The following is a 26164-nucleotide window of genomic DNA, read 5'->3' as shown; positions in this document are numbered from 1 at the left end:
AGCAATAACACATGTATAATATGAATAAAGTTTCCTCATTCATGAATGTAGTATTGCTTGATTTATTTAGATATTCTTTAAAATCCTTCAACAAAGATTTAAATTTTGTGCTAACAGGACTTGCACATATTTTGTTAGATTTATTCTTGGTTGTTTGTAGCTTTTGTTGATATTTTAAACATTTAAAAATTATGTTTATTAATAACATTAACATTTTTGTTGCTGGTGTATATAAACATATTCGACTGTTACACATTAATTTTATAAATAATCACATTATCACTGTTTTTCTATTGCTTACATTTTGTTTGTGGATACATTTGAATTTCTATGTATGTAATTGTGGCATTTGTTAATAGCAATAGTATTATTAGTAATCTCCAGTCCTTGTAATTGTTATTTATTTCCCTGTCTCTTTTTCCTTGACAGAATTCCAACATATTGTTGAATAGGAGTATTCATAGTGAATATCCAGATCTTGCTCCTGAAGCTAAGAATTACTTTTGGAATCTGCCCATTTAGGATATCTGCTATTGAGATTTTATTTTTCTTTCTTTTTACTTTCCTTTTTTTTGATGGAGATTTTTTATGAAGTTAACAAGTTTCCCTTCTACTCCTATCACAATAAAAATGTTTACTATACATCAATGTTAAGTTTTTCTTCATTTTTGAGATTTGACAAGGTCTCTGTCCTTTAATTGGTTAGTGTGAGAATAAACATTTATATATATCTGCATTATTAAACCATGCTTGCAATCCTCTCATGCACCCGAATTGATTCTTGTGTATTAATATTTTTAAGATAATTGAATTTCTTTACTAATATTTTGTTTAGAAATTTTGCATCGATGTTTATGAACAAATTGACATATTTTTCTTCCTCATACCACTTTTATCTACTTTTTAAAATTAAAATTACACTGCCTCATGAAATATGTTGCACAGTAGTCCCCCTTTTACTATTTTTGTGGAAGAATTTGTATAGTTATTGAAGTTCTTTGAAAACTGGTAGCACTTGCATATAAAACCTAAATTTCTGTTTTTTTTTTTTAAGAGAAAAGTCTTAAATAATTGTTTAAATTACTTTAGTAATTATTCTTAAACATTTATGGTTTTAAATTCTTCTTAAGTCAGCTTCTTTTCCAGCTATATTTCTGTAGCAATTTGATTCTCCCTCCTAGATTTTCAAACATTGGCACTGCAACTTAAGAAAACTTTGTAAAACACGGCAGTAGCTGCAACATTTCCCACAGAGCTAACTGTTTTTGGTGAAAGCCTAACCATCCAATTGACTCACCATTGTTCTTCTATTCCATGATGATGTTTCATCTCTTATTCATTCTTGTTTTCTTTAAAAATTGTCATCATTGGTTCTTCAGCAGCATCCTACCCCCAAACATAAACCCCATGTGACTGTCAGACCAGCTTACTCTCTGTAAATTGATTGCTAATTGGAAAATTTGACCTCTCTTTATCTCAATTTCTTGATCCATTCAATCCATGCAGTTTTCCCTAGAAACTCATTCATTCCTTACTGCATTCATTCATTGAATAATATCCTTGGGATTTATCTAGTGATTCTGACCCTCAGTTTCCATAACTTTAGAATGGAATTAACACCACGTGGTTTGCTGAGCTCTTTATATACACATAAAGAAAATGCGTATGTAAATGCAATTTACTATTCACATGTTATTACTAATTTAATTATATTTTTTTCTTTATTAAAGTAGTATAGGTGTGTTTTAGGTCAGAGTGCCACTCCTCGATTTCCCTACCTCCTCCACCTGCACTGTTCTGGCAGAATAGTCACAATTTTCTAACAAGCAGTAAGCAGAGTTTTTCTGCATCTAATCTAAAACTAGCCAGTGGACAATTGGGAGACCTGCCTATAGCATGGGAGACATAAGGTACAGAGGAAAACAGCTGTGATAGAGGACAAGTAAATCGAAGAAACTCAGCAAGAGCCAAAATGCAGGGTCCAGCATGGCACTGACTTTTCACCCAGGAAGGCTGTGATGAGGAGCAGCTATGAGGCTTCCACATCACGAGTCACCATTTCAATGGGGAGAAGTGAGAAAATGAGGAGTGTCAGGAAGGACTTCGCTCTGGGGAAACTTTTGTACTGTGTATTGTACTATTTACCTATCAGTTCCACAGTGTTCCATGTGAAGAATGAATAAGCGTAAACATTTTGCAATGAAATCATGCTCGGGTCCTGAATTTATTTGCATCAATTTATGAATTTTTTTGAAATTAAAAGTTCAAATGATTTATGAAGAAAACGAATGATGATGAATTTGCAATGTTGGCCTTTACAGCATTGATTCACCTAGAGAGTTTCCTATGTATCTGCAATAGCTAAATTTGAAAGCGGGCCTATTATTTGGGTTTAGAGCCCTCTGCCAGATGCTTCTTTTTATCATATGTGCTCTATAATCACCACTATAACATTCCACCAAGTTTCAGTTATGCAAGATGAATAAGTTCTAGAGATCCACTGCATAACACTGTTCCTATAGTTAACGATACTGTTTTGTACATGTAAAAAGCTTTTAAGAACGTAGATCTTATGTTAATTGTTCTTACCACCACAACAACAAAAGAGCAGGTGGGGAAATTGTGATGCTTAATATTACCAAAAACAAATCCAGAAAATTTCATCTAAGATTTAGAGGCTTACTTTGTGTTAAGATAAAATAGATACAGAAAAGGCAGTAAATTTTCATTTGCACCTAATTGTTACTAGGTACAAAGCACACCAGGAAAACCTTTTTTAAAAGAAAAGAAAATTATAGTAGTGATTCCAGAATCTTGGAAAGTGTCATAAATCAGAATTCTTAACTTCAGTATGTAAATATTATTTTTCATTCCAATCTTATATTTTATTATTAAAAAATACCATCACTTATATACAATGTGGCTGTATGGGTTAGAAACAGATCAAGTATATAAAATAAATAAATCTATGGCTATAAGTAGTACATATATATGTTACAGATTATAAAATGATATTTTTGATACTTAGAGGAAATCAGTATGAGAGTCATAAATATTTTCAGCATATCCATGCATGGTGAATGCTCACTTTAATTATACCTGTTCATATCTCTTTGTATTAAAGGAACACAAGGCTGAAGGATCCAAAATGACTTTACCATATGTCATCAATTCTCTTTTTCCTCCTTCTTGTTTAGAAAAAAAATAATTTCAAGAGCTTGCCTTAAGAAAGGTCTGCATTCTGATTTAAGCATTTAGAGACAGAAAGGAGCATACTTGTCTCTGATTATTCTACTCAATTCATATTTATACTTGCATGTACACAGTTACATACTATATTATTCTTAAAGTTACAAGATTAGATGGATTCAAAATTGCCTCAATAAAATCTGGCTGAGTTTTCTGATTTGTGAGGTTACCATTGTTTTTGAAACAATATTTATGGTCTAGAAAACCAATTTTTAATAACTTTCAGCTTATTTACTAATACTCAAACTGTATTTATACATACCTTGGTATCATTGATATTATTATTATTATTGCTGGTGTAATATCTTTTAAAACTCCATGCATGAATTATTTATAGTCCCTAAAGTTTCATTCTGTTACATATATTACAAAATGGGGGAAAGGTTATTTCATGTTTTTCTCTGTAGATTTTGATGTTTCATGAATGTAATGTGACTCTTTCAACATTTTAATTAAAAGTAAAATTAATTACAATAATATCCTCCAATCTAATGTATTATGTACTTTATTTCAACAATACATTATAAAATTTAGTTAAACTAGGAAATGCACCTGTTTCAAGAAATTCGGTGAGAGTTTTGAGATACTGTATGGAAGCTGAATTTACACTGTTTTGGGAAGACATTCCATGTAGATAAGTGGGATAGTTACAAAAAAATAATTTGAATTAATCTTTATAAACCCAGTGCAACTTAATTCTGTTACCATAATAACCAACCAAGTTTTAGAGTATTTGAAAAATATACATATTCCAGTGGACCATTAATAAGTGAAACATTCACTTCATTATTTCTGGAAATCTCGAACAAATCTTTTATGCTTACGTGTGTTAAAAGTGAAGGAGAGAGGGACAGAGAAAGGGAAAAACACAGACTGAAATGGCAAAAGAGAGCATGAGACACAGAAAATGAGAGAATATTTATTCCTGGGGAACTTATAATGTTATTTCATTAAATAACTTTAATATTCCTCCTACTATAAAATGAGTTAGAAATGAAAGGTCAGTAAATGACAGGTTCTATGATGTAGCCTAAATATTTTTCCTTTCTTGACTAATGTACATATTTCTTTAAAAATTAATATTGGCAGAAATATCAACAATTTTAAAGTCATTTCTGAGTGAATAGACATTAATATTTAGTTGAAATATTCTTGCTCTCACATAGAAAATATTTATAATTTTATTAGTATAAGTAAAACACTTTTGTAAATATATTTTGTTAAAATATATTCTTTTTCTATCTCATGGAAAATTATAACCCTTTAAGGATATTTTTAAAATATACAAATTAATATTTAAAAACTAACTAACAGATGTTAAACAAAAATTATGAGTGGTCATTATTTTAGACTGAATTTCTGCACTAGGCCTCAACAGACCAGATCAAACCAGAATGGAGTCACTGTGCTAAGTGTCATGTAGTCAAACTGAACTTGAAATGGTTCAGTTAAAAAACAAACAGGCCGGGCGCGGTGGCTCAAGCCTGTAATCCCAGCACTTTGGGAGGCCGAGGCGGGTGGATCACGAGGTCAGGAGATCGAGACCATCCTGGCTAACATGGTGAAACGCCGTCTCTACTAAAAATACAAAAAAATAGCCTGGCATGGTGGAACCCGGGAGGCGGAGCTTCCTGTGGGCCGAGATCACGCTACTGCACGCCGCTACTGCACCCCAGCCTGGGCGACACAGCGAGAGACTCCGTCTCAAAAAACAAAACAAAACAAACGAACAAACAACAAAAAAGGAGATTTTCAGCAACCAATCAGACGGGGCCCAGTTCACCGGAGCTAGCATGATAAGGAAGTCCCCTCTGTTTTGACCCTGTGAGAAAAGTAACTTTAAAATGACCAATCCACCTTTCATTTCTTATTTCTGCTTTCTTTAGCCCTCTTCTGCTTTTAAAGTCAAACTCCTGTGCTCAGTTCACTGGAACACTCATTCTATTCTATAGAATTAGGTGTTACCCAATTCTAGAATTGCAAATATAAGCCAATGAGATCTTTAAACTAAATTTGTTGTAATTTTGTTTTTTGACACCGAAGAACACAAAACACCTTTTAAAAAGTCATTTTCTCTCATCTGTAAGTTGTTTTCTACACTAGAAAGGGAGGGATTTAATTGAACTCAACATTTGCATCCTGTATTTACTGCTACAAATATGCAGTAAAATTTACGGTCATGATACATGAAAGCCCATCTCTAAAAGTACTAATGAATTTGCATAAGTTATGTGTGTACTGATATGTGTGTATATATATGTTTGGAAATGCAGTTTAAAATATTACTTGTAAGTTACATGACTAAACATAGAGAATTGACAGACAATTCTGATGTAATGAGTTGAAAATGAAGAGAAAAATACGATACAGTGTCAATTAAAACAAAAGTTACACAGTCTTCCTGATATTTGAAAGAAGTTAAAATGATTCATTCTTATTGCTTCTAATTGGAAAGCACATATATACCATTCATGGTCCAAAATTCATAGTCTATACAATTAATCTCTAAAATGTAGCAGCACAAGTGATTAGGTTGCTCAAGACTGTTTGACAAATTTGCTGAAATCCATTCTGTCGTGTGAATGTTTTTAATATTAACAATTTGAATGTGTTTTTATTTTATACAGATCAGATCATTCCACTGAGTTAGCTTAGAGTGTGAAGTAAGAACGTATTTTGAAAGGAAATACATCTAGACTTCTCTAGAGGAAAAAATACTTTGCTTAGGGTCAAATACAAAAGAATAGCTATAAATTAAATGGCACCTGCATCTATATATCTATATTATTTAATATAAATGTAGTAACTACAACTATGTACTAGGAACTGAGTTAGATTCCAGAGATTCAAAAGCAAGGTAGAATTCTTGCCTTTGAATATCTCACTGGCTTAACTGAGAAGGCAGACAAGAAAACACACAGTTCAGGTCACTATAAGATGTTTGAGGGCAGTTAATGTGGACTTGCAGACACATGAGTTGAATCTTGAAGTTTGGGTAAAGTTAATTAGCTAATGAATTGGGGGTTCTGATGTGAGAAGAAATTGAGTGAAGGGTTATTATGTAGGGAGGGTAAATATAGATCCTAGGAGAGTGGTTAGATGACAAATCTTGAAAGCCTGAAGTGATGTACTGTCAGAGGGAATGGGAAAGCGGTTCTTTAGTGAATGGCCTTTTCATTCATCAAGTTAGAGAATAAAAACAGTGTGTAAATTTGGGAAAAGGTGAGAAAATTAGTTTAGTAACAGATATGTGGAATTTGAGATACCCATGGAACTTGTGTTCATGGAGTATTGAAAATAATAAGTTAATTTCCTCCTATGATCTCTCTTTGATAAATAAGGAGCAAGAGAGTGAATCCTGATTATGTATAAAAATTGAGGTTCTCTTTAAGAAAAAATATGCAAAATAAATGTGCATAAACTTATATAAAAGTGATGTATATATATAAATAAATATATATAATAAAAATCACATTAGATTGTAAATTTAAGATAGCTTACAAACATTACATCATGGGATCTAGAATAATAACAAAGTTTTGTAAATTAATAAACTGTCTAATGCTTTGTTTTTACATTTTTATACGACAATTTTAAATAATATTTGTATTGAGGTTAAAAGATGATTTTCTTTTCCTCTAGAATGATTTATTAAGATACGTTTAAATTGATGATTTATTGGGAATGTTCCACTCAGCTTCACAAGTCATCATTGATAAAGTAAATTTTTAGTATTATTGTAAAATATGTGAAAATCAATATTTGTTTTTTGGTCACAGTCAAGCTGTAAGACTTGCAGGCATTTCAATTTTTTGTTCAATGATTAACCTTAAGTACTCTTTGAATTAATGATATACATTAACCACTGCTATATTAATAACATGATATATTGTGAGTTTTACATATCTTCATTGATGGCGATATTTCATAGAGATTTATAAAACATATACTTTACACATAAACATGCCTGCTGGTTGTGGAGCTGATATAGCCTGTGCTCTATAAGCACAAGAATAATGATAAATTTAATATCATGTAACTTTCATCAATAATAAAAATTTATAATTGTTTATACAGCATTGTTAACTGTATTCCAGGAAGAATAATGCTTCTGTTTTGATGAAGCATTAAAGAGAACTGAATGGGATGGTTAGAAGAATTTTCCACAGATAAGCTTTGAGCTTTGTACATTTCAAACCTCATTTCTCCCCTACTATACACATATTCTGTTAACAGGCAGGCTCTGGACCATTTTTATCAAGACATGTCTTCTGGCTCTTTAAATTTATGTCAGAAAACCAGTGTAAAGTCACACTGGGCAGTGGGGATATGCCTGGAAGTCATTTTTACACCAGGAGAACTAGCAATAACAACCATACACAAAATGATCAGTGAACCACATATTATAAGCCTCAGAATTCAATCATGTAATTGGATCTCATCCTCTTTTAGTCAAATCCTAAAATGCTCAGGCTCATTCCAATGCTACTAGTCACTAGGTAAAGTGTGATGAAAAAGGAGTTGGAATGGAGACAGAAGTCTTTTTTTTTTACTGTTTTACTTTTATTTTGCCATATTGATGTCCAATTTTTCTAGTTAGTACCAATACATATACAGGGCATGGGGGAGGGCTCTTAATTATCTTCTATTGATATATTTGTCTCTCTATGCATTACTACTGAGCTGGCTTCACTAACATTGTTCATAAAAATTCTTGTAGTTAAAATATCCTCTTTTTAAAATATTAAAAACTCAAATGAGAAAGGCAATACAGCCACATTGCTAAGATCCTTCCTATAGTCTTGAAAGGAGTCCTTGCAAGGGAGAGACACCGAAGTTGAAGATTCCTTGCCTTCAAGAGCATCTGCTTCTGTGCACACATCTTACTATAGCGTAATACTGGTCAGAGACCATAATTTAAAATATGACAATTACTCGGGAGACTGAGGCAGGAGAATAGCATGAACTCGGGAGGTGGAGCTTGCAGTGAGCTGAGTGATCCTCCCACTACATTCCAGCCTGGGTGACAGAGCAAGACTCCGTCTCAAAAAAAAAAAAAAAGGATAACTTAATTTCACAGAATTCTAACTATAGGCATAAAGGTAACTAAATGGAAAAAATATGACTCATCAAGAAGAGATAAATAAAAGTAAATAATTTAATTGGAGAATAAAACATTATGAATTCAACAAACATCTGCCATTTTCAGGAAATGACATGTACATAATTGAAGATTAGTATCCTAGACACCAAGATATTTATGATTTTAACAGTTGCAAATATAATTTGTATCAATTTTATCAAATTTATTATATCCCAAATCCAATTATCTGTCTTTTCGGGGTGTGTTTATTAGGTTAAACTTGTCTTGATTACGAACAACATTGTTATCCAATAATATAATTCAAGTTGTAGATTTCTATATGCTGATTACCTCTATATTAAATTACCTTAAACTTTTATGCTCCTTGAGTTGCAGATTTTAAATAGAAGAGGAGGGTATATATAAGCAGGAAAAGACTGGCTGAAGGAGTGTTGTCCAGAGAGATTTTTACAGGACTTTGTTACTTGAGTTACCTAAAACTTGAGTCATTATTATTATTATTTTGGTACAGAAGGTTCCTGGGTGACTACTGAATCAGTAGAATAACTGAATAATTTATGTGTGTGTGTATATGTGTATGCATGTATACAAGCAATATGATAATTATGGCTTTTATTTTAATTATTAGAATATTAAAATTTCTTTGGATGTGATTATAATTGATGTGAGCAACCAATTTAAAGCACAATTTTTATCAATCAATTCATTACTTTATTAGAAATCATGTTTTTGCCATGATAGTGTGCTTCACCAAAACCTATATTCAAATTATTAAAACAGAAGGAAATTATTGTATCAGTAGTGCTAAACTTTTATACTGATTTTATGAGAGCACCATCACTAATATCTGTCTCGCCCTCATCCAAATGAACTTCCAAAAACTTCATTTAGAGTGCATGAATTGAATTCAAATCATCTTTACAACAAACAGATGTTTCATTTAAAACATTCTAATCACTCTGATATAAAAATGGCACTACTTGATCTTTTGGAAAAGTTCTTCTGCTAATGGAGTCAAGATATTAACAGCTATAACTTCATTAATAATACACATAAAGAAACTTGGAATTGAAAATGAACACTAATTTTGAAAAGTCATTTGATCTAAACGAAAAGTCATGCTTCAAAGAGTGATATGCAAAGGGCCTTTCTGCATATTAAATGATTGCTTTGGGGCAGAGAATTAACAATTAATTTTAAAGCAGATGCTGATGTTTCTTCAGCATAGTTGTGTTTACTGATTTCTGCATAGTCAATGATATCACTAGCGCTCTCATTGCAGATGGTAAATGTTCATAAATATTTCACACAGATTATGTATTCATCAACTCTTTAAGAAACAGAAATTGAGAACTATTTTTGTTTTGAAATTCAGATTATTTTCATTTAAAAGACATTTTATTTTTAAGCTATCTTTTGCTGAAAAGTATTATTGCAAAATAAAAATCTATTATAAAAGTAAATATTTATAAACTATATATTTAATGAAACATAAAACATTGAGGAAGTATATTCAAGCCACTCACTATACGTTCTTGGTAAAACTGCTCATGCTCTTTTTCTCACATACATTTCATGAACATACTAACCTATGATTTGTCAATATCTCCACAGGCATTGCTGATTGGCATATTTGTGCCCCTCTGAAACTCTCAGAGAGTTCTGCGACCCAGACCACAGCATAATGGACTGGTATAAAAGGGATACCAATTCTTCAAAAGTTGTCACTTGTTTTTGTGTTTAAAAAACGTTGGAAAAGAGTTTATTTTTGGTCACATTTTAGGTATAATGATTATCTATTAAAGGAAGATCTCTGTTCCTTGGACGTGTGTCTTACACATTACAAGAGGATAACATAGCAAAAGCTGGATTTAGAAATTGGAGGGTTGCCAAACACATCATCATCATTCTTTATTGCAATGCATTTATTAATAGCAATACTTAAAATACAAAAGTCCTGGGCAAATGCTAAATTGGGACAGATGCCAGGACACCAGAAATAACCCCAAAGAGTCTTAGGTAAACCTAATTATTATGGTCACAGTAATCCTAAAACCCTGTGTGAATTAGTGCTTCGTACCTTTCTGACATCCGACTGCCCTTCACTCTGTTCTAGTCTCCCTGGCCTTCTTGTTAATGTTTCCCAAACTTGTACAATATTTTTCAGTCGTGATGCTTTTATGCATGCTGCTCTCTCTGCCTTAAAAGCTCTTCTTCAAGATGACAATGAGCTACCTCCTCATCTTCACATCTATACTCAACCAGTCCTTCTCTGTCCACCTCATTTAAAAGAACAGCCACAGAATCCTCACCAACAATGCACACTCCTTGTTCACATTCCCTGCTAATATATGTATATTTCACTTGTTTGTTAGTTTAATATATGTTTTCCATCACTAAAATATAAGGCTGTGAGGGCAAGAGTTATTATCTGTTTTGTTCAGAGTAGATTGGCAGTGATAAGATTGTTCCTGGTATCTGGGAGCCACTGAATAAATGTTTTGAATCAATTTATCTGGTATGGGTTGTCTTATTTTTACTTATTGGTAAGCTATGATCATTTAACTACCTGGAGCTGGAGGTAAATTTGAGCCAGTAATTTTACTATGTATGCTTAGATAACAGTAAATGGGAGGATATTTAAGTTAAATATGTTATTAAACACTTAACTCCTATAGAAAAAAATCAGAAACAGATTATTTTAGTTCATTTGTGCTGCTACAAGAAAATAACTGAAACTGGATAATTTATAATGACAGGTATTTATTTCCCACATTTCTGGAGGCTGAGAAGTCCAAGATCAAGACATCAACTGATTTGTTGTCCCGTAAGGCTTATTGTCTGCTTCAAAGTTGGTACCTTCTTGATGCATCCACTCATGGCAGAGGGATGAATGCTATGTCTTCACATGGCAGTAGAGAGGGAAAGGAGAGAGCTAGTTCCCTTGAGCCATTTTATAAGGGCATTGATCCAACTCATGAGGGTGGAACCCTCGTAAGCTAATCATTTACTCATTGTTCCACTTCTTAATATGATTGCGTTCATGATTAAGATTCAACATAAATTTTGGAGAGACACAAGTATTCAAACGATAGCATTCTGCCTCTGCTCTCCCAAAATTTACATTCTTCTGTTATGTAAAATACATCCATTCTATCCCTGGAGCCCTAAAAGTTTTAACAATTTCCAGCATCAACTAAAAAGTCTAGAGTCCAGAGTCTCCTCTCACCATCATCTAAATCACATAGAGTTACCACTCAAGGTACAATTTATTTTGAGGAAAATTCCCCACCAGCTGTGGGCCTGTGAAATCAAGCAAGTTAGGTCCTTCCAAAATACAATGGTGGATGATAGAATGGACAATACCATTGAAAAGGGATAAATAGGAAGGAAGAAAGGATTAACAGGTCCCAAGTAAGTCCAATGCCCGACAAAGCAAACAACATTAACTCTTAAAACTGGGAAAAACAAAAGCAAAATAACTTGCTTTGCCTATGTATCCTGCCTTCTGGACACACTGTACAGAGTTTAAGCCCCTAAGGCTCCAGAAAACCCCATTCCTTCCGTGGCTTTGCTGTGTGAAGCCCACACTGCGTTTCTCACATGTTAGAGTTAAATGCCGACAGCTCTCCCAGGCTGGCTTTACTAGCCTGGAGTCTCAGAGGTGGCCCAGCCCCCATAGCTCCACTAGGCATTGCCCTAGTGGAGGCTCTCTGCAGGGGCCTGAACCATGTAGCAGTTCTCTGCCTGGGGCTTGGGGATCTCCAGGACCTCTCCATCCTTTGAAATCTAGGCAGATGTAGGCATGCCTTCTCAGCTTTTGCACTCTGTGACTGCAGAGTTAGCACCAGCCGGACACTGCCAACTTTTACCACCTCTGTCTCCTGAAGGGTGACCCTGGTTACACTGAGGCTCACTTTAGCCACAGATGGAGTGGCCCAGGAGTGCTGGACCAGAATGTATTGAGCAGAAACTTGAGGCAGCTCTGGGAAGTGAGCCCTGAGATCCCACAGGTGTTCTGAATCCCTCCTTTGAAGCCTTTCCCTCCTCAAGACCCTTACACTATGGGCCTGTGATGGGAGTGGCAGCCTTGAAGATCTCTGAAACATTTTCAGGGCCACTCTTCCATTGTCTTGATGAATAGCATTCTGGATTCCTTCTAGACATATTAATCTACTCATCCAACTTTCACTGGTGACACCCTTGGTGTTTTGTTGTGAACATGCTTTCTCTTTCTTTACAAACTGGTCAGCCTGAGAATTTGTCAAATCCTTAATTTTTGTTTCCCTTTTGATGACAAATTCTGTCATTAATTCATTTCTCTCTTCTCACATCTTACTATAAGCAGCCAAGGGAAGCCATGCCACACCCTCAATACTTTGCTTAGAGGTTTCTTTTAACAAGTATCACACTGTGGTATTTCATCACTCTCAAATTCAACCCCCCACAAAACAGTAGGACATGGATAAAATTCGACCAAGTTCTTTGCCACTTCATAACAAGGATTGACTTTCCCCTGGTTGCGAATAACTTGTTCCTCGTTTTCCTATGAAACCTCATTACAATGGCCTGTCTTATCCATATTTCTAGCAACATTTTGTTCACAACCACATAAGTAATCTCTAAGACTGAAGCTCTCTCTATGATCTTCTTTCTTCTTCTCTCCTCAACCTCTCCTCCTTCTCCTCTACCTCCTCTTCCTCCTCCTCTCTCTCCTCTTCCTCCTCCTTTCCCTCCTCCTCTTTCCTCTTTCTCCTCCTCCTCCTCCATATTGTAGCCTCTACCCATTCTATAGCACCATCTACGTTTTTAGGAATTTGTTACACTAGCACCTCAATCCTCAGTACCAATTCTGTCTCAGTCCATTCTGGCAGCTATAACAAACTACTTTAGACTGTAAAGTCTAAAAGTCCATAAGGGTAATTTATAAACAACAGAAATGGTTTGATTTCACAGGGGTACAGCAGAAGAGCAATTCAGCTCAGGATGGATCCTATCTTGAGTCTCATCCATATCTGATTTAGAAGATACTTAGATGAGACTCCGGATTAGAGATTTTTGAGTCGGTATTAAAACAAATTAAGACTTTGGGGGCTATTGGGATGGAATTAATTTAATGTATCTGTATGTAAGAAGAACATGAATTTTGGGGGATCCAGTCCAGAATGCTATGGTTTGAGCATTCATATGTCTCCAAAATTAATGCTTAAACTTAGTGCCCAATGCAATAGTATTAGGAGGTGGGGTACTGAGGATGCGATTAGGTGATGAGGACTCTGCGCTTATGAATGGGATTAGTGCCTTCATAAAGGGGCTTGAGGAAACTAGCCAGCTGTTTTTCTACCTTTCTGCCTTCTGGGGACTCAGCATTAATTCCCTCCAGAGGATGCAGCAAGAAGACACCAGCTTGGAAACAAAAAGTGAGCCATTAGCAGATACCAAATCTCCTGTTCCCTTGATCTTGGACTTCCCAGGTTCCAGAACTGTGAGAAATACATTTATTTTTATTTTTTGTAATTAGCCAGTCTAAGGGATTCTGTTATAGCAGCCAGAACAGAATAAAACACAAGTTAAAGCACATACACAAATATGAACCGGGCATTTCAAATGGCCAATTCAGAACGTGTTTGTTTCTTTAGAGTGTTTCAGCAATTTTGATAGGCAATAGTCTTTAAACAGTGACACATAGATCTCTAGTCTAATTGCTATTTGGCCTTCGTTGGTGAGAGAGATAATAAAAATTAGACTTTTCAACATCTTTAAAATCATAGTGTATTTGTGGATGCATGTAAAAAGTGACTAAAACCTACTATGACTCAAGGGGGGAATTTGTGTGAAAGACAAGCAATTATGTGACTTTATTAATTGTGGTAACATATTTTTGTTACTTTTATTAATCTGTAGATCTTTAATTTAGAAGCATGAATCAATTTTCAACTCTATCACTCCAGTGACCAATGCAGAATCAGAATTATGCTTACACATTTAATTGGGGGAGAGCTTGCAGAATCATCTGCTTTTTATTTTATGATTAATCATAAGAAGGACAGAGTTGAGTGCTTCACTTTTATATTAGTAAAGAAAAATTTTTATTTTTGAAATTTGCAAAAGCGCTCAATCAAATTTTGATGAACATTTCCTTAGCCTTTTGAGGATTCTCTTCATTTCTGTGCCATAATTTCATAACAAGAAGCACATGTAAAAGGTCATAAGCTCGGATTCAAGAGAGATTTTACTTAAATAAAATATGGTAGAAATTTGGTTATATAAAATGATATTTTAAATTAAGAAGGTAATGAAATCTGTGGAGTCTGTTACGCATTTTCTAAATTATACATTTATTTTAATAGGAGAATGTATTCCAAAGTTTCACTATAGAAATATGCATGATATTTGAAATATGTAAATCTGTAGGTTGACTGTTGCATTATAGTTTTAAAATATGTGTCTTTTGTATTTAGTTCAGGTAGATAAAAGCAAAGATTTCTAAGAGCAGCTTTCTCACAAACAATTAATTATTCTTAATTATCCTGATCAATCTGAAAAATAATTTACATATTTTAAAGTTAACTTGTATTTTATTTCAATTCAATAAGTATTTCCTATTTCTCACTTAAAATTTTAGAAATAATGTGAGAATAGACCATCTGTATTTTCATGAAGATTAGACTCAGAAGGGGAAAAGTAATGTCACAAGTATACAAAAAACTTGGTATGAACTTTTCATAAGTCACATTAACATGTGAAGTTGGTGTACAGCTAGAGCTATATATACTTATTTTAATGTAGTGAAGGAAAACATATTGCTATGTAAAACCCAAGAGTAATTTATATTTTATATTTCATCTCTTCTAGCTAACCTATACCTCCAAATAATGTATTCAATTATATCACAACATGTTCCATTAGGAAGGAAACAATGATTTGAAATAGACTATTGTTTCAGACACCTTGAAACAGAATAGTCAGGATCAGGGAGAGATGATTTATATAAAGAGAGAGAATGGAAACACATAATACACACCCATTTCTGTTTTAAAAATAATTAAAGATAAAAATGAAATGCCCAATAAGTTTCAGTATTTGCCAGAAAGTTTAGATTAGGAATAGTTTTAGTTCAAGAAAGTTATTTCCTCTTATAAACAAAGTTTTTGAAAAAAAATAAAGTTGGGATAAAAGAAGAGTTGTATACCAAAATAATACATCAATCTGGTGTGGTAAAAAGGAAAAAAAAATTTAAAAGAATTTTGAAGAATGAATAACTGCAGGTTTAAAGTGATAGATAAAATGCATACTACACTTACAAGAGTATGCATTCAAAAAAATCTATTGTTAGCATTGGAAAATTAATAAACTAGAAACGGTGATAAAACTAAAATGTATAAATCACCAAGGGTATCAGAGTAATAGGGAGACTTTATGAAATAGAGCAACTTCTAAAGCCATACATTAAAAGAGAATCACTGCAATAAGACACTCTTAGCATGATGAGGGGCAATACAGCTAGAAACAGGGTTGGGAGGAGATCAGTCACTGGGTTCAAAGAAAGGACAACATCATAGCCTGGTCAGAGTCCCCATTCTGAGCAACTACCTGTGGCATTTGCCTTTAGGATAAACGAAGACTAGCTCTCTAATAGAAGTCTGAGTCTGACACTAGGGATGCAATGTGGGCATCAGTATCAGAGGCAAACAGGACATTCTCATGGTGATCAAGATGAAGCTAAAAGTTCAACACAAATATTTAACTTCATTTTTTAAAACAAACTTTTGACTTTGAATATTTTCAGCCAGGCAATTCTACCCATAGCCACTGATTCCATAAAAATATTTGAACATACTTTCAAGAATATGCAGATAAATTGATAGATATTGATGTAGTATATTTGGTAATAATTGTAAAACACAGGCAATCTAAATATTCATCAGTAATGTGATGGCCCACATAATTATGGAATATGCAGCAGTTAGAAAAATGAAACTGATCAATATCTACTGAAATGGAACAATGTGTATCACCTGCTTTAAAGTACAGAAAGGAAGTTGCAAGCCAATATAAAATCTATATTCTGTTATGTAAAAAACTATCTACCTATCTTTCCAACATATATGTGTGTGTGTGTGTGTGTGTGTGTGTATAAATATAGTATAGATAGACAGGAATATGCTCATTTACATGTTTGTATTAGATTGTTTGGTAAGATACACCAAACAATCACTCCTAATTTCTGAGGAGTAGTAGTGCTCAAAGTGGGACCATTAAATTTTTTTCTAAATAATATTTATTGTAGTGTAGGCTTTTTACAGTTACATATATTACTTTCATTTTTAAAATATGTTAAGATAGAGCAGAAGATAATAGGATGCCTAGAATTGAAAGAGTAGAAGGAAACATGTAGTACGTATTTAAAGGGTAGTAGGAAAAACGTGAAATGAGAGAACAGGGCTAAAATCAAATTTATTCCAATGTATTTACATAGAGCTACACAATAGTCATGTTTTTATTAATTATTAATTCATATTTGTACAAATAATATGGATAATAAGCCACATTCATTGAGGACATGCTATGCGGTAAGCACATTGTTATTTGCTTCATAGGCATTATCCCATTTAACTTCACAACTATCCTACAAGGCAGGCACAAATACTCATTTTACAGATAAGATAATGAAGTCACACAGAGGTTAAACTATAAGGCTTGTAATTAGCAGAGCCATTTGACCTCTTGTTTAACTATGAAATACAGGAAAATCCTGGATTAACTTAGTTTGATTCAACTTACAGGGGTCTTGGAATGGCAACAGTTTTGAATGCACAATATCTTAATTCTACAGAAGAGCTACTTTCTTGAATTCCAGAGAATATTAAAGGACAAGAAAAAGAGCCATTCTGACTGAGCTTCTGAGTTTACAATACTTTACTTTTGCTTGGCTTTATCTATATGGGGACTTCCTGCATGTAACCAGCTCACTTAGCCAACAGTCTGATCATGATCCTCTAGATTCTGGAGTGTGGAGCTTGACAAAGACATTGTTCTGAACTGAATTTCTGTGGTGAGCCTGTCATCTACAGGAAGGAGGTTCTGCAGACTGCTGCTCAGCATTGGGAAACTGATCCCAGACAGCAGGCAGCAAAGCAGTAGAAGAAAGAGCTGAATATAATACTGAAAGCTATGCTAATTAATTATACTTTATGAATGTATTTTTTGTATCAGACACTATGGTACAAATTTTATTCTGAGTTTTTAAAAGCGTACAATTAAAATATTTGGTTTCTGGTTCCTGAGAATGAGATGTAAGACTTATTTTAAATCAACGGCTTTTTAAAAAAAATATGAAGCATGCATAAAGCTTATAGAGCTTCTGTCCACTTCATGTGGTCTAATGTTTACCCTCATGTTGATAGAAAGAAAAGAGGTCAATGAAAGAAAATGACATTAATTATTTAACTAAACCAAGTTAATGATGATTTGTATGTGCATACTAGTGACATCAAAAGTATACATTTATGTTTAAAAATATATTTTATTTTACTAGATCTTACCTGTTAACAATGAAGTATGTTATAAGAGAGTGATAGCAATTAGATTTTGTAAGTAATAAATCATAAAATTTGTTTTCATTAACCCATTTATGCTGGAGGTTGCAATTTTTAAAATTTAACTTGAATTTAAAAATCAGATCTCGGTGATGACCTTGAGCTGTAGGATATAAATAACTCCTACATGCTTAGTGTTCCAGTAATGGAACACTAGGCATAAATGGGCTAACTAGCTTACTTTCTCTCTCTCTTTTTCTTTTTTAATATATATAAGAAGTACAAAAAAGAGAGTGGTTCTTCAAATACATGGTGTGGCAGTGTTCAAACTAACATTCAGCTAGTTTGTCTCTCTGTGTGTGTGATTATTATCATTATTAGTACAATAAGGAGCATTATTTCACCATATTTAGAAAGAAGAAAAATCTGCTAGAAATTGACTATTTGGAAAAACAGTATTTGCACTGGTTTCTCTTATGTAGTTGATATTTCATTTTTATGTACTAATATGCTGCTGTATTCAAATAACATTATTTCTAGATATGTCAGGCAGCTTATTTAATTAATTAACATTAATTGAGTTAATGGTAATAATATTATCCTTGGACTTACCCTGGCATTGGTCCATTTCCAGCAAGACTGTAAACCTGACGAGGATTTAGTAGATACTGAAATTTTCTGTAAATTCTATAAAAGTGAAAATATGGGAAAAAATTCAATAATATTCAACACTTTTAAAATAAGTAATGTCTCTCAGTGTTATAAATATATATAGTTGCAATTAATTATATAATTTAATAAAAAATTCTATCAATTTACTAAATTTTGAATCAATAATATCAGAAGTCCAACAGCTCAATAGGAACTAAGGGTTTTTTAAAAGGTTTAGTTGTCACTATTAAGGCAATATAGTTCATAAGTTAGAAATATTGCTTGCATCCTTAATATGCATATGAATTTAGAATATTCTCTAACCCTCTTTTGAACATTATTTAGCTAATTGGATTTCAAATAAACACATATTTTTTAAATATTTCAGTATAAAATTGCTTAAATATCTTCTCTCAATAAATCCTTGTGAATACTTTGTCCTCTACAGATCTCTAATAGATCTGAAAATTATCTATCGTCTATATGAAATGGGATGGTATATTGTATATATGTACATGTAAGCAAAGAATGTAGCCTCATCTGGCCTAATCATTTCATATAAACAAGATCTTGACCAGTCATCTCACAAAATTGCTAAACTGTCTTAGCAGCATGTATTAAATATTTTTTTTTCTGAAAGAAAACAATGTTTATAAATAAATGCAATAAAAATGTTTCTATGCATGCACATATCTCACATGGTATGAATGCTTAGACAAATACTAAAAGTAAAGAGATAAAGAGTACATCAAAAAGTTAATTTATCACAATCAGTTAGGCATTATTCCTGGGATAAAAGGTTGGTTCAACATACACAAATCAATAAATGTGATTCACCACATAAACAGAATTAAAAGGCAAATCCATATAATTATCTCAACAGATGCAGAAAAATCATTTAATAAAATACAAAATCATTTCATTAAAAATAAAATCCTCAACAGACTAGACATCAAAGGAACATCCCTCAAAATGGTGAAATCCATCTATGACAAACCCACAGCCAACATCGTACTGAACGAGCAAAAGCTGGAAGCATTCCCCTTCAGAACTGGAACAAAACATGCCCACTCTCACTACTCCTATTCAACATAGTTCTGGAAGTTCTAGTTAGAGCAATTAGACAAGAGAAAGAAATAAAAGGTATCCAAATAAGAAAATAAGTCAAGCTCTCTCTTTTCACTGATAATGATTCTATACTCAGAAAAGTCTCAAAATTCCACCAAAAGGCTGCTAGAACTGAAGAATTTTAGCAAGGTTTCAGGACACAAAATAAACGTATAAAAATCAACAGCACTTCAATAACATCCTGGCAGAGTCAAGTCAAGAATACAATATCATTTACAATAGCCACACACACACAAAATGAAATACCTAGGAATACAACTAAACAAGGAGGTGAAAGCACTCTACAAGGAGAACTACAAAGCACTGCTGAAAGAAATCAGAGATAACACAAACGAAAAAAGAAAAAATTTCCATGCTTATGGAAGAATCACTATCGTTAAAATGGCTACTCTGCCCAAAGCAATTTACAGATTTAACACTGTTTCTAGGAAACTAGCAATGTCGTTCTTCAAAGACTTAGAAAAAAACTCTTCTAAAATTCATGTGTGACCAATAAAAGAGCCTGGATAGCCAAATTAAGCCTAAGCTAAAAAGAACAAAGATGGAAGGATCACACTATAAGGCTACAGTTACAAAAACAGCATGGTACTAGTACAAAATCAGACACTCAGGCCAATGGGACAGAATAGAAAACTCAGAAATATAGCTACAAACCTTCACCTGATCTTCAACAAGGCCAACAAATATAAACAATAGGGAAAGGACTTCCTATTCAATACATGTTACTGGAATAGCAGGCTAGCCATATGCAGAAAAATGAAACTGGACTCTTATTTTTTACCACATACAAAAATTAACTCAACGTGGATTAAAAATTTAAATGTAAGACCCCAAACCGCATTTCTAAAAGAAAACCTAGGAAATATCCCACTCGACATTGGCCTTGGCAACACATTTTTATTAAGTCCTCAAATTGCAACAAAAGCAGAAATTGATTAAGCTACAGAGCTTCTGCACAGCAAAAGAAACCATCAACAGAGTAGAGACAACCTGTAGAATGGGAGAAAATATTTGCAAACTATTCATCCAACAAAGGTATAACATCCAGAATCTATAAGGAACTTAAATCAATGAGAAAAAAGCAACAACAAATAGCCCCATTAAAAATGGGCAAAATAAATGAACAGACACTTCTTAAAAGACATACAAGCAGGAAACAAACATATGCAAACATGTTCATCATCACTAATCATCAAAGAAATGCAAGTTAAAACCACAATAAAATACCATCTTACACCAATCAGAATGGCTATTATTAAAAAGTCAAAAACCAGTGGATATTGGCAAGGCTGCAAAGAAAAAGAAATGCCTCTATGCTATTGTTGTGAATGTAAATTAGTTCAGCCATTGTAGAAAATGGTTTGAATATTTTTAAAAAAACTTCAAACAGATCCAGCATTCAACCCAGCAATCCCATTATTGGGTGTAAACTCGAAGGAAAACACACCATATACCAAAAAGATACATACACTTTTATTTTCATTCCCGTTCTATTCACAAGAGCAAAGACATGGAATCAACCTAGGTATCCATCAATGGTGGGCTGGATAAAGGAAATGCCATACATATATAGCATGGAATACTACACAGCCATTACAAAAGAATGAAATCATATCCTTTGCAGCAATGTGGATGGAGATTTAAGTGAATTAACACAGAAACAGAAAACCAAATACTGCATGTACTGCATGCAACGTTAAGCAGGAGTTAAACATTGAGAACACACAGACATAAACATGGGAACAATAGACATGGGAGACTACCAGAGTGGGAAAAGAAGGAGTGGAGGAAGATATGAAAAAAACTACCTGTTGGGTACTATGCTTGCTACCTGAGCATAATATACTCATGTAACAAACCTGCACATGTACCTCCTGTATCTAAAATAAAAGTTGAAATTAAAAAGATTTTTTTTTTTTTTTTTTTTTTTTTGAGACGGAGTCTCGCGCTGTCGCCCAGGCTGGAGTGCAGTGGCGCGATCTCGGCTCACTGCAAGCTCCGCCTCCCGGGTTCACGCCATTCTCCTGCCTCAGCCTCCTAAGTAGCTGGGACTACAGGCGCCCACCACCGCGCCCGGCTAATTTTTTGTATTTTTAGTAGAGACAGGGTTTCACTGTGGTCTCGATCTCCTGACCTTGTGATCCGCCCGCCTCGGCCTCCCAAAGTGCTGGGATTACAGGCGTGAGCCACCGCGCCCGGCAAAAAAAAAGATTTTTTTTTTTAAGTTAAGGGATATATTTAGGTTACTAAATTGGTTTTATACACATATGAAAATATTATTATATATTTTATAAACACTTTCTTATAATATTTACTGATAAAATTCTCCAAATTCAGTATGTAATATCAGCTTATATCACCTAGAGTTGTTCTCAATACCCTCTTTTCCCTGGCACCTGAACTTACTAGTGGACAATTCTGTGTCTTCCTAAAAGAAAACCTAGGAAATACCCTATCTGACGTTGTCCTTGGCAACAAACTTTAAAAAATGCCTATCAAACCTGGCTATTCTATCCCACTGCCTTAGTTAAGGTCTTCAAGTTCTTTCACCAGCTTTGTAAAATTCTTGGCAACCCAGCCCTCCTCTATACTATTGTCTAAGTACAGTCATGCCTTATCCATGATGTAAAGTTTATGCCAGTGTCCAGTTGTTCACAATATAAAATTTAGACATCGTCACAATTCAGCCACACTTTATCTCTCATCTTTCCCCTCTTTCTCTTTACATTGTCATCCTGGTAAATTCCTCTTGGTTGACATCCTGCCATTTCACAAGTCTGTCTTTCTCCTTCTTTCATCGGGCAAACATCTATCATATAAGAAACAATACAAAAGCTACTTCTTCTCTAAAGACTTCTTGGTCTTCAGAGATAGTTATCTCTTTCTCTGAACTTCAATAGAACTTTTATTTTAAACATTTCTAGTTTAACCTGTAATATATAGTATTGCAATAGATCTATTTATGTCCCTGCCTCTCTGCATGACTGTGCCTTATGCCTCTTATTCCCAGTCACTAGCAGAGTTTGGATTCAACTCAGTGTTGCTGCCTGAACACATATGTGAACATTTTCAGACTTATTGACTGATATGGAAAACTTTATGTGGATTTATGATTCTGTGACCTTTTGCAACTTGTCTAACATCAAAGTTAAAAAAGCCAAGAAATTTGGAAAAGAAAACACTGAATGGAATCACCTTGTGAAAGGTGCCTCTAATGCAGGCAGAAAAATTATGTTTGCATTCAAAACAGATCACCTTTAAAACATATTTACATTACATTTGACTTTGCGTGGTCCCAGTCAATGAATAAAGAACAAAACACAAGTGGATGTGTATAGAGAAGAGTTCAAAGTTGAAGCCTCCAGTAAGTTTAATTTCCTTAAGATTTTAGGGTAACTATACATATGTATATGTATTTTTTTAATTTAGGGAAAATTATTTATATGTACTGGCAGAAAGGGAAGGCAAATATTCAATTAAGGGTCATTCTACATCATTCATATTATCTTAATTTGAGAAAAAAATATTTTCCTTTGAAAATATTATTTTTTTTTCTCTTCAATCTTCAATTTTCTGTAATTTCCAATGTGGATTTAAGTCTCATCTAATTATTTGTGGAAAGTTTTCATTTTTGTTCAAGCTATCAATAATATATACAGCTAACAGACTGTAAGTAGTAAAGAAGAAAGTAATTTCAGCATCATTATTTAATTATTATTTTATGAGTAAAACTATTCCCTTTAATAAAGCATTGGGAATATTTTTAATTATTAAAACATTATTTATTTAAAATATTTTCTATCATGTTTACAGGTGTAAAATATAACTAGATATTGATGAAAAGAAAAAATCTTATACTTTTTATTTTATTTTATTTTATTTTATTTTATTATTATTTTTGAGACAGAGTCTCACACTGTCACCCAGGCTGGAGTGCAGTGGCACGATCTTGGCTCACTGCAACCTCCCAGGTTCAAGCGATTCTCCTTGCCTCAGTCTCCCAAGTAGCTGGGATTACAGGAGCCCATGACCATGCTCAGCTAATTTTTTTGTATTTTTAGTACAGACAGGGTTTCACTATGTTGGTCAGGCTGGTCTCAAATTCGTGACCTCATGATCCACCCACCTCAGCCTCCCAAAGTGCTAGGATAAAAATCTCACACTCTTTAAAGCAACAATGTTTTGTTGATTCAATAATGAAAAGCATTCTTCATTTCATGGAAAGAAAGCTAGAAATTTAAATGGTAGAAAAAATTACTTTTTTCATGGAAACATTTCAACTTTGCTATTTGGTGAACTACAAAGGAAATTTGTTATACTATTGTCATGTTTGTTATGAGTGCTTTCATCTGCTTGCTTATTTTGGTTGAGATTAGGAGAGGTATCTAAAAAGCATTAAGGCAGGTATAACTGCATTTTTGTTCATGAATGTCATCTTTAGTAAGACATAAGATTTACTCTTCAATGTAGTGATTTTCATATTTGTATTAAATAATGAAATTTAATCATTCATTCATTACAAAATAAAATGTTATCAGCCAGAATGCTGAAATACCTGATAATGCAACTCATTAGTATTCAGATTAAATATATTGTACTTCTCCAGGAAATATGGCATCATGTTCTCCAAAAAGCACATGAAGAACATCATTATAATATATTTTGCCTAGGAGTTGGGTATAAATTCTGTTCCTCAGTACTGAGTTATGATTTACCTGGATTCATCTTGGTAACCATTTAGAGAACCAATTTTCATTCAACAGTATTTATGAAGCCAGACTCTTTGTTAGGTGATAGGGGTGACAGGTGGGGTAGAGATAATTCAAACACCTGAGCTATAATAATAAAAATAGTTACAAAAGGCCATTGTATTAAAATTTCAATCCTAAAAACAAGATCATATAAACATATTACATGCTAGCATCATTTATTTTGCATTAAAATTAGCAGACAGGAATAATTGTTTTTAAGCATTTTTACATCATCGTTTTGTCTATTTTTTTAACATATATGTGAAATAGACACTAAAATTAATTTAAAAACATACCGTTCTCCTTGTTTTCCACCACTTTTGGGGTTCACAAAAACTAAAAGTGGGTGAGTACCAGGCACAGGAGTGATCTATAAGAAAAGTTATATATATGGAAAAATTATTAGGCCTATTATATATGAATAAGACTCCTTGTTATTTCTAAATTATAAAATACCAATACGCAATTTCAATAATATTACTTTCTGCAATGTGTGTGCGCGCGCGTGTGTGTGTGTGTGTCTGTGTGTGTGTGTGTGTGTGTGTGTGTGTGTGGTGTGTTCAACAGGAAAACTTCCTCTACAAAGAAAGGCATGCCTATCCAGGTAGAGGGCAGAGGGGAAGGCAGTCAGGAAGAGGGAATAACATTTGTAATTCCCGTAAGATGAAAACAAAAGTTACGATTTTCAGATAGTAAGTGAATGAGCCAAAATAAAGCAGAATTCGAGGGAAAAGGGATGAGAAGCAAAGAAGGAGATCAGCTTATAGAGAGCCCTCCTTTTATGCAGGAGTCCTAAGTGAGAGTTTTGAGGCATATGTGAAATCCATCTTCCCAACCACCTGTGAACTAGAAAGAAACTCAGTAAGATTCTTTGAGGTCCCTTTTGGCCGAAGAGTCCTTATCTACACAATTTGTTCAGTGCCTTCTTTTCCTGCTTGCTGAATAGGTTGCTAGTTAATCAAGTCTATTTGCTAAATAGAGTCCATTAACTATTGATCTCTCTTTCAGGTAACAGGAATTGACTTGACTGTACATCATGTGCTACTGCTTTCATCACAACTCAGCTCTCAGTTGAACAAGAAAGGCAAAGTTGCTGTCCTAATGGAGCTTATATTATAGTGGAGAAATATGCAATAAACAAATACATATTTAGTAATGAAACATGCCATGATGGGAAATAAAGCAGGTAAGGTGATGGCACATATTTGTATGGGTAGAGTTGTTTTACATAGGGTGGGAAAAGACAAGTGTTGTCTATTACCTGAGTCCAATGTTAAATAATAGACTTTTAAAAATAAAAGTATTCCTATTCAATGTAACCCTATATAACTCCCATCTAAATACAGTTTGATGAAAAAAAAATTTAATAACAAAAGTATTCAGCTAATTGTGTCCTCTAAATACTAAGTGGAACAGTTTTGGATCAATCTGCTTTTTTGAAAGTAGATTCAAATTATCTTTACTGCAGTGTTATTTCTCCCCTAGAAAGTATTCTTAAATATTTAATGAGACAATTAAAAACACTAATTTTTACCATATCATGCCCTTCCTTCCTGCCTGTTTAACTATATAAGTTAAAATATTCTACTAACATATTTTCCTCCACTTATTTAGTAAAATGGCATTTTTCTAATGAGAATAGGCAACAGGGAAATGTTAAAATCTTCACATTACCAAAATGGGAAGACTGAGTGAGATACTCGTAATTTTTCTATTCGTATCCAACTAGCTCTCATTATAAT

The 26164-nt window shown here is 33.5% G+C and overlaps 1 protein-coding gene across 1 annotated transcript in view; it reads right to left on the bottom strand.

Annotated features, from left to right (window-relative positions):
- DGKB (diacylglycerol kinase, beta 90kDa) overlaps positions 1–26164 on the bottom strand; it is a 773008-nt gene that overhangs the window by 452027 nt on the left and 294817 nt on the right. The window contains exons 16-17 of the mRNA XM_011983975.1: positions 24719–24792; positions 18505–18579 (exon numbers count right to left, since the gene is read on the bottom strand). Coding sequence (XP_011839365.1) covers positions 18505–18579; positions 24719–24792 — 149 coding nt within the window. The remainder of the gene's footprint in view (positions 1–18504; positions 18580–24718; positions 24793–26164) is intronic.

The sequence above is a fragment of the Mandrillus leucophaeus genome, unplaced genomic scaffold, assembly GCF_000951045.1.
Source record: "Mandrillus leucophaeus isolate KB7577 unplaced genomic scaffold, Mleu.le_1.0 Scaffold258, whole genome shotgun sequence".
Taxonomy (NCBI): Eukaryota; Metazoa; Chordata; class Mammalia; order Primates; family Cercopithecidae; genus Mandrillus; species Mandrillus leucophaeus.
The sequence above is the reverse complement of the archived record's forward strand: the minus strand, read 5'-3'. Positions and strand labels throughout refer to the sequence as shown.